We start from the raw sequence: 10,262 nt of genomic DNA, 5'->3' as shown, positions 1-10,262 counted from the left end.
TATTAAAAGTTCAAAAGGCAAAAATGCTATAATAAATATAAAATTGAACTTGTTTTCCCTGTACTAAAGTTCTATTAATTTTTATTTGAATCCTAGAGAGTTTTTTTAATTTTTTCCCTGTTTTTATAAATCCAAATTCCAAAGTTTTGATAAATGCGTTTAAAATAAAGTCTCTTATTAATTATTTGTGTTTTGTTTGAAACGGTAATATAAAAGTTGTAGGCTCTTCAAAAGTAAGAGAAAAAAAGGGCAATTTTTCCTTCATTTCCATTCCCGAGTATGAAGTATCCAATTTACAAACTCTGTTATCTATCACTAGCAAACAGAAACTTAACAAGAAAAGCTTGTTATCTGAATCCTATGTCACTCGACCTGAATCTCAAACTCCCTCTAATTCTTTCTGGACTGCACATGTATCAAAACAAAAACCAAATGAACAAATGAAAAAACCTCCCAAAAAATAAAGAGAGAAAATCCCCTCATTTCTAAACTTCATAATCAATTGTACTCTCCACAGACTCCTCTCTTCTGTGATCGGGGACTTGAGAGTTGGTTTCTGGTTGGTCCACATCGATGGTAACTTCATCTGTCATGGCTGATAAGGACTTGTGGTGGTGCTTCTTATCGTGTCTCGACTTGAGTATCCTTGACAGGACTTGCACAATGTCCCTCATGGCAGGCCTTTTTTTCGGAGCACGATTGATACATTTGTATCCAAGTGCTGCCACTTCATTAAGCTCTTGTGCATCGAACTTCCCGTCCAAACGAGAATCCACAATCTCCTCCCATCCTACTTTCCCCTCTGTGTTCATTGCAGCCTACATTTCATACACAAAATATGTTGTCATGAAAAAAGATACATTGATTTTGCAACTAGGTGGCCACTGATGCAACAGCATACAACATTACTTTTCCTTTTTTCATATAAACACACAAATATAACATATATAGAGAGGTCAGATTCTTACAAGCTCAACATATTCCATAAGTCCCTGTTGAGGATTTCTGCCAGCTATAAGTTCGAAAAGCAGAACTCCAAAGCTGTATACATCACTTTTCTTGGTGAAAGTCCTTGTAGATATATACTCTGGATCGAGATAGCCAAAAGTACCCCTTACATTTGCTGCATGACTGTCCACCATCTCTTCTCTTGAAAGCCCAAAATCAGCAACCTGCTTAATAAAACATAATCAGCTCGGACAAATTTAAGAATAGTATAACCCCTTCAATACTACATACCTTGTTAAACATTATATAATTCATATGCAAGAATACTAAATCAGAATCCATAATTCATATCATGATCAAAAAGGAAACTAATCATGGTAATTGTGTTTTAAAATGATGTAACGGAATCACAATGAACAATAAGTGAACATACCCTGGCTCTCATGGATCGATCTAGCAGAATATTATTAGATTTGATATCCCGGTGTATTACAGAAGGAACAGCCTGAAACAAAAAGCATAATATAAAAAAGTAAGCACAACAAGCATACCTGTGAAACAAACGCAGCAGTTCCCAGGCCGGAACAGATGAGATTTACTTACCCCATCATGAAGATACTCCATACCCCTCGCTACATCTAAAGCTATATGAACCCTCATTTCCCAGCTCAATGGCTCTCGGTCTTCATCTGCATAACAAAGAAATTTGTTGGTTTTAATTCAATCTCATTGTTCTTGATGTTACAGAATTTACCAGCTTACAGTAAATTTCATCATAGCAGGTTGATTTAATGACGACTGAGGCAAAACCAATGATTTCCAAATTAAAAAGGTTGATATGTCAACGAAGCAATTTTTTTCCTATGGTTTTCAATAAAGACCTTAACAAGAAAAGCTGAAATAGCACAATCTATCATGTCCTATTTTTAACTGAAGACTAAAATCATCAATCGACTGGCGCAATTTATAAACATCAAAGAGAAGCGCTCATCAATGTTTTGACTCTAAACAATGTAGGGTCCAATTACTATATGTTGGGTAATTTCATGTCTAGAAGTTATCCTTTTACAGCACAAGTCCCAGTGATCAAGTGAAATCAGTTAACACCGTAAAATGCCGTAATGTAAACACATAAAAAGGTCAGTTTACATACTGTTCTCAGCCATAATAACACAGTTTGCGTGTGGTGTATAAAATTATAAATTTATATATATAAAGTATAAAGAAAAAGGGTCATCGCCATCTTACTGTATAAATGAGATGCCAAGCTGCCTTTGCTCATGTAGACATATATAAGCATATGCTGCCCTTTTTCTGCACAGTATCCAACCAAATTCACAAGGTTTCTGTGATGCAATCTCCCTAATAACATAACCTGAAATAGAAGAAGGCAAATAATTGAGCCATTTTTGAGATCTGCAGCACACAAATATATCAGAATAAATAGGTTTCATGAGACAACGAGGCGAATGAGAAACATTCAATTGGACATGTCGAACGCTGTGGTAAAAGAAAAGAGCAATTACAAAAAGAGGTCCTCAAACTTGCAGTAAACTGAAACATATGCCAGCAATTGCTCTGAAGTGAAGAATTTATCAAAGAATTTGGAATTAACCATCACTACCTCAGTCTGGAACTCTTTCTCCCCTTGCTTAGAGTCAGTTGCTAGAACTTTAACAGCAACAATCTCTCCTGTTAACATCTGAGCTTTGTATACAGGACCAAATGCACCTTGTCCTATTAATGTTGTAAAATTATAGGTTGCTTTTTGCAGATCCCTACGCCAGTGACATTCAAACAAGTAAAAATTAAAGAAGGAAAGAAGGTCGAGAAACTAGGGAAAATAAATACACCATGTTAAGACATGTCCCCATATATTCTAATACCAACAATTAAGTTCTTGGGTTGAGTGGTAATCAGTAATCCTAACATAAGAGCAGAAATCTCAATCAGGATCAGTGTAATAACAGATTTAAAAGGGAAATTACTTGTAAGAATACTCCGGTATTCCTGATGCTGAAATCACATTGCTCTTCCTAAACCCATCAAGCCAGAATGAGGAGCCATTCCGCCCGGATTTCACAGGTGATTCCGGTCCAATCGTGGAATCAGACAGAATAGAACAAGAATCAACACCATTGGCCCGTATAGGAATAGTTGCTGCTCTTCTAGAACTGCTGTTCCCAATCTGGGAACGCTTCCTATGATACCTAAAGCAAAATAACCCAGAAATGGCCAAAACTACTCCAATCACCACACCAATAGAAATCCCAATGATCAGCCCAGCCGACTCGTCTTTCATCTCCTTCTTAACTCTTTTACCATTCCCTATTCAATTCTCCAACCCATCAACACAACTGCAAGATAACCAATCAACCATTTAACAAGACTTGGTGAAAAAATCAAGGATAAAATAACAAAATTTGATTTTTTTTTCACGCTATTTTATCGTTTGACACAAAAAACAACAATGATGTCAAACATTTGACAATTCATTTGCCATTTACACCCATTAAATAAGTCAACTCAATGACATAGTTTACATGTATACAAATCAACAATCTAGAATTCAAGAAGAAAATTCTTATTTGAAATTAGCCATTTCAACAGAATCTCTCGTTTTCAAGTTTTTAAAAACTAGATTTTACTTTTTGTTTTAGGAAAACAGTGTTGCAAATTCTTAAAAATAGATAATAAAACAGCAATAATTATCACCATAAAAATCTGATAAACCTTCAAAGAAAAAACTAATACCCAACAGCTTTTTTTTTAACATAAAGTTGAATAAGAACTTCATTAATGTGGAATTAACAAAACTCAGCAACCCCAAGTTGAAACTCCATTTTTCCTCCGTTACAGCCAACTTAGTTGAAAAAGAAAAAGGAAGAAAAAGGATCTACTCTCTAAATCAGAGTCTATGCATTCAACCAAAATCTTATAAATAAGATCATATTCTAGACCCAAAACAAAAAACACCCATGCCCGGCTAAAGCTTAAACGGGTTAAAAATCTAACAGCTGTTAATCACAGGAAAAACCCATTTGAGGCTCAAGCAAACCCAAAAAGATTTTGAGTATGAAATCTTAGAAATTACCTTGAAAAACAAGAAATGAAAGTGTTTGAGAGGAGCGAAGATGAAGAGCTGTTGCGAACTAGAGAAATGGTACTAAGATTCCAGGGATGAGATGGGAAGAGAGAATTACAAAAAGTAATTTGAAAAAACGAAGAGAGAAACGATCTAAAATAAAACAATGCTTAAAAAACAGAGAGAGAAAGAGAAATGAAATGATTCTAACTCAGGAAAGTATTGACAATAATGAAATGGCAACAGAGTGTTTTTAAATTCCGTGTGTTGCCGTTCTTACAATTATAATACGCGCCTGCCTCTGTGAGTTGAGTTTTCTTTTTTCATTTCTCTCGCTTCCCAAAAATGGCCTTTTGCCTTTTCCCGTTTGACGAATTTGTCCCTTTGTGTTAAAATTTCGAGGCATCATATCTGATTAATTATTATTTTTAGCACTAATGTACTAACATTAAAATTATAGGACAAGTTTTTTAGCATTTTTGTCCTAAATTTTTTACACTATCACTGCTTATTAGATTGTGCCTGATTTGCATAGTATTTTTGCCCTTCCAAACTTTGTCTTACAAAGCAGTATTTAACCATACAATACAGTCAATAATATCAACAGTTAAAGATTTAAATTTATAATTTTTGTATCAAATACATAATTATGTCTATTTGATATATAGTTTTGTACATTTAATAAAGACTATATTATATAATTAACTACATAATATCATTAGTCTAAAATTATATTTGGTAGTAGGCACCAAATCTAAAAATATAGGCTAAGCTTTTTACACAACACGAATGCGGCAGGTACAATTATGACACCATACTAATAATATGAATTTGGGTCAAACACATCGTGATATTATAAATCATGTTAAATCTAGATGTTAAGGACAGAAGTAAGGCATGGCACAATATGTAAATATGAAAAAGTACGATGATTCGATATTAATAATAATAAATTATTATATTTGAATTATATTTAAATTAAAATATAATAAAAATCTTATATAACTTAGAGTATGTATAGTCTTATAATTAAAATAATTGTAAAATATAAAATTAAAAATATATTAATTTTTTTTTTAAATTTGTGAGTTATAATTTCAATATTTATTAGTAGGTATTCAAATTTTAATAATTAGTAATTATAATATATTAATATAAATAATGTAAAGTTTGATTGAAAAATGTACAAAAATATTTAAGTCTCGATTTAAAATATAGGTCAACACAAATAGGGTACGACATGGCATGACCCGAGACACAGTGGGTCTATCTTTCTTATATGTGGGCCAACACAACTTAATCTATATTTTTATACAGATTAACATATTTTACCATGTGTTTTTACATAGTTCGACTTGTCTTATACCATGTAATGCCCTGGAGTCCCTAATGCGATTTAATGGCTGGATTAGTTGGCTGGGAGGGTCATAACTGTTTAATTATGTTATTAAATGATTATATACATGTTTATGTGAATTAATTATAATATGATGTTAAATGCATGCATGTGGGTTCACATTTGATTGTTAGGGTGTTTTGGTAATTTGGCCCGTTGAAGACATATTTGTGTATTTTGGTGCATATTGTGATTTATGGATGAGATCTCAATATTATGGAGATATATTCGAGCTATTCGACATGAGACGGTCTTATATTGCAAATTAACGGTTTTGTCATAACAGGATCATTTATTGGGATAATGAGAATGTTTATTTGATGATAGATTGGGAGTTATTGATATCAAAAGAAAATTCTGGGAGTTTTGACTATTATGTCCCCGGGGGTGTTTTTGGGACCCCGAGCACTAAGTTTTATTTGAGGTTACTTAAGCTTGAAGTAGCTCGTCAGATAGAGTCGTACGTTAGAAAACAATTTCTCTCTTCCCGTTAGTTCCTTTTACCGTTCGAGGCAATTTCGAATAAATCTTGAGTTCTAGGAGTCAGAATCAAGCGAGGATCGAGGCATAGCGATCCTAGGAAAGATTAGAAGCTTCTTGACCGAATGCTTTAACGAGAAACAACACAATCAAAGGTAATCTAAGTTTTAAGTTTTTAGTTTTTAGAGTTTCTAAACTTTGAATTGGATTTTGTGAATCGTTGAGTTTTTTATTCGTTTGAGCCTCGGGATTTGATGATTTTGGATCATTGGGGAGTTTGGGAACATTGATTTTTCGATTTGGAAGTGTTTAGGTATGTTTTTGGAAGGTTTAGAATGGGAGAAAGCGAGGTTGTGGCTGGTTTCTTGGTGGGGGTCGCGGCCTTGTTCTTGGGCGCCACGGCCCAAGCTCGAAGAAGCTGGTGGAGGCATTTGGGCGTGCTGGGCGCCGCAACACTGGGTAGTGGGCGTCGTGGCCCTTGCTCCTGGTGTGGCTGGGGGTCACGGCTCTTGAGTGGTTTTGAGGCCAATTGATTGTTTTGATCTCAGGAACTTGGTTTTAGGCCTCGGGATTGTTCCTACTACCCGGATTAGTGGGATTTGATGTCCCAGAGGCTAGATCTTGGTTCGGGAACCTTTGTTGCTCATTTTATTGATGGTATCCCATATTTGGTTATGACTAGGTGACCGCTAAGGAACTTAAAGGTTGATCGCTCTCAAGGGTCGTTCTTATATTAACTCTCGCTCGAATCAGAGGTAAGAAAACTGCACCCTGTGTATATGACATGCATGATTGTTGTTGAGGCATGTTGGTTGTTAAATGTGGACATTGATTACATATTAAATGCTTAGCAGAGCTTGCTTACTTTTGTATGGCACTGATTAGTCAGGGACGGCACTGGTTGCGTATTACTAACTTGAGAGTCAGAAACGGCATAAGCGTCTTGAACGCAGGGCCGATAAAAGATTAGATCTAATCGATATCAGCGTTGAATGACTCTAGGAGCATTAATGCTGGACCGACCCTAAGGTCGATGAAACTTATAAGCGCTTGACTAGTCTAGGACTAGTTACTCAGAGCCAGAACCTAAGGCCTAGGTGACTGCTTGTCACATGGCTAGGGAGCGGAATCCCACGGTTCTGACTTTAGGGTCATGCGGTAGGTTATATTGGTGACTAGTTCATCGAGCACCTATCTTGATAAGCTAGTGAAAGGATGACTTATCTGTAAAGCCCAGGTGACCCTATCGTCACATGGCTAGAGGGAACGGAACCCATCTTAGTGACTTTTCAACTATCTGTAACGCCCTGGATAGCCAAGACCGTTACACTGTGTACTTATAAAGGTGCAGGACTTGCTAATCAAGTCATTAATTTGAAAACGTGTCACTAAACATGTAAGGTCTATGGATAAAAAGGTTTTGGTCTCAAAAGACTCTTTTCATATGTTTAAACTGTAGTAAACATGGGATCCCATACATAACAGAGTTAAAATAAGTTTACAGACTCTTAAAAGTACATAAGTAACCACTAGCCATACTAAGGCAAAACAAACAGTCTTTAGGTTCCACGTCCTTGCCTACACCTCAACCGTGGCGGCTGAGCACCTGGCTACGTACATTCCGCTCGCAGAGCTCTCCAGTTAGGGCTGATCTAACTTGCTCTTGCCTTTACCTGCACCACGTAGCACCTGTGAGCCAAGGCCCAGCAAGAAAACATCATAGATAACTCAAACAATAATAGCAGACGAATAGCTCAGTCAGCATGTATACCCATCAGATAATCCACAACAGGTACTCAGCATATACAATCCAATACAATATACAATCTATCACATATAATGTTCATATCACATAATATTCAGGGCCGACGACTTAGGCCGCACCCTCTGTTTAACCCACTAACTCTGGCCCGCTTAAACCAAGCTCAGTGCATAATAAGCTGTCCTCGGCTACCAGTGGCCGAGTCGTGCCCTGTGCGCTAGTGAGACCCTTGGCACCCTTAGGCCGTTGGTTCACTTAATGGCTTGCATGGCATAATACCATATTTTCAAGCTTTTACAATAGGGAGCCCTTAGTCCCGTCACATATACTCAACTAGGTGTAGTTTTCTTACCTTTAGTCTGTGCGGTTATAGAATTACGAGCAACGCCCCTCAAGCACGATTCGTTCCCGAGCCTAAGCCTTTATTACCTAGCCACAACCAAAATATAGGGTTTCATAAATACTCAAATATAGGTTCCAGCTATAAAACTAACTCCCGGGATATCAAATTCCACCAAGCACGGTGGTGAAACCAAACCCGAGCACACAAGACCACTCTCCCATGCTCAAAACCCTCAAAATCTCAAGTGTGCAACCAAGGGCTGCGGCCCCCAAAGCCTAGCCGCGACCCTTCCCCAAAACAGAGCCTACTCCCTCATTGAACCACACACGCGCCGCAGCCCTTGCCTTGGGCGCCGCGGCGCGCCCCCTTGGCCGAGCCCCCTTGGCTTCCTTGCATGCTAGGGCCGCAATGCTCTAGAACAGAGTCGCGGCCCTCCCCTTCGAACCCAGATTTTACACCATTTCAAAGCTCAAAACCTCACCTTAAACCATCCCAAAACTCCCCAACTCTTAGCCAATTAATTCCCAACCTCTTTAGCATGATCTAAACAACATAACTCCCAAGAAAACACAGCCTAACACACTTCAATCTCTTACTTTCAATTTCTGAAACCCAAGTGCTAAAACACACACAAACCAGCCATCAAACTCAATGAAAAACCTCTAAACCAGGGGTAGAGACTCACCTTTGCTGTAGAATCACTTCACCAAGCTATAGCCAAGCTAGGTCCCCAAGTTCCTTTCTTTAATTCTACCTTAAGACACCAAAGCTATACTGGTTTCAACACTTAACCAAAAATCCAACTAGAGCACAGAACTCAACCACAGAAAAGATGTTTAGATGCTTACCTTAATCCCTGTTCTAGTGCTTGATAAATCCTTGAGCTAGACCTTCAATTCCTCACCTCAAATCTCAGAATTCCAGCTTATTTCTCCCTTAAGTTTTCTGTGTTTTTCTCTCCTTGGTTTCCCTTGAACGTGTAAGTGAGCTGGGACAAAATGCTTTGTCGGTTTGTGTTTTTTTCTAAAGGCTTCCTTAAGTCTAACTTATCTGTTAAGTTAATCCCAAGGCTCGGGGTGCCGGAACCGTCCCCGAGGCCAAAATGGTAAAATCCCCCAATATTCCCACCTAGACATCCTAACCTCAAATATATCTCCATATATTTATTTTCATGTCCCGATAACCCAAATCACTATCCACCATCTATAAGTATCTCCAACCTCTCCAAAGTCATATCTTAAACCCTCATTGTGACTTTTCCCACTATCTGGCCCTAGAATCGTCTTGAGTCGTGCTCAGCGAACCTATCCACATAATAATGTGGTTCTCACATATATCACATATTTATCTCATATCATATTATCACACAATATATTCAGTTATCATATAAACATTATTTAAACACATAATTACTCATTAAATCCCAATTACTCCATTAATGCCCTCCTGGCATACTAATCAAGGCTCTTAAGCCTTATTAACGAATTTGGGTCGTTACACTATCACTCATCTGTTTTGGACTGAAAATCCTGAATGATTATTATGATCATTGTTGATATTATATTCATGCTATATTGTGTTTTCTTGCTGGACTTTGGCTCATGGGTGCTATGTGGTGCAAGTAAAGGGAAAGAAAAGCTCACCCAGCCGTAAGTGGAAAGCTTAGGTGGTGTTGTGTACATATGCGGTCGCTTGACCACCACGGCCAAGGAGTTCTCAGAGGAACCAGGGGGTTTACCCTATTTTTGCCGCTTAGGTCGGCGGGGTTGTAAATTTAAACATTAATGAGCATTTTGAGTTGTAAATAACTCATAAACATTTTTTTTATGGGCCCATGAACAGTTTTATGTTTTAAATAAAATATATCCTTCCCTTTTGGTTAGTTTTCCACCTTAACCTATTAATAACACCTAGAAGCACGTTTTTAACCAAAGGACTCGAGTAGCGAGTTAAATTCATGATTCATCGTTCATCGTAACTTTTGTGAGGTAGCCAGGGCGTTACATACCATATTTACAACTTTAATAGTACGTGCGAATTTTGAAAGTTTGAAAAGAAAAAGGAGGGTAAATATTTGTGATGCAAATCTATAATGGGAAGGAAAGAAGGGGATAATAATAAATATTATGTGTTGACCCTGATTTTGGTCAACTGACACGGAGTCAAAATTGCTTGATGTAGACAGAAATGTTGAGATGAGAATAATGACAAAAACAATAAAACACACAGGAATTTATAGTGGTTCGGC

The 10,262-nt window shown here is 37.3% G+C and overlaps 1 protein-coding gene across 1 annotated transcript; it reads right to left on the bottom strand.

Moving 5' to 3' along the window:
- Positions 1 to 234: 234 nt before the first annotated feature.
- LOC133782531 (calcium/calmodulin-regulated receptor-like kinase 1) lies at positions 235 to 4,294 on the bottom strand. The gene is made up of 8 exons (XM_062221861.1): positions 4,043 to 4,294; positions 2,937 to 3,305; positions 2,573 to 2,726; positions 2,197 to 2,323; positions 1,552 to 1,637; positions 1,382 to 1,453; positions 969 to 1,172; positions 235 to 818 (listed from the first exon to the last, which is right to left on the bottom strand). Exons 2-8 carry the CDS (start codon positions 3,248 to 3,250, stop codon positions 486 to 488), a joined length of 1,290 nt encoding a protein of 429 aa, XP_062077845.1. The 5' UTR covers positions 3,251 to 3,305; positions 4,043 to 4,294; the 3' UTR covers positions 235 to 485.
- Between the last annotated feature and the right edge of the window lie 5,968 nt (positions 4,295 to 10,262).

The sequence above is a fragment of the Humulus lupulus genome, chromosome 6, assembly GCF_963169125.1.
Source record: "Humulus lupulus chromosome 6, drHumLupu1.1, whole genome shotgun sequence".
NCBI lineage: Eukaryota > Viridiplantae > Streptophyta > Magnoliopsida > Rosales > Cannabaceae > Humulus > Humulus lupulus.
The sequence above is the reverse complement of the archived record's forward strand: the minus strand, read 5'-3'. Positions and strand labels throughout refer to the sequence as shown.

Coding starts and splice junctions, on each gene's coding strand:
- LOC133782531 (XM_062221861.1), bottom strand. CDS start 3,250: ATGAAAGACGAGTCGGCTGGGCTGATCATTGGGATTTCTATTGGTGTG. Junction 2,727..2,936: donor ATACCGGAGTATTCTTACAA/GTAATTTCCCTT, acceptor TCACTGGCGTAG/GGATCTGCAAAAAGCAACCT. Junction 1,638..2,196: donor CTTGGCATCTCATTTATACA/GTAAGATGGCGA, acceptor TTTGTTATGCAG/ATGAAGACCGAGAGCCATTG.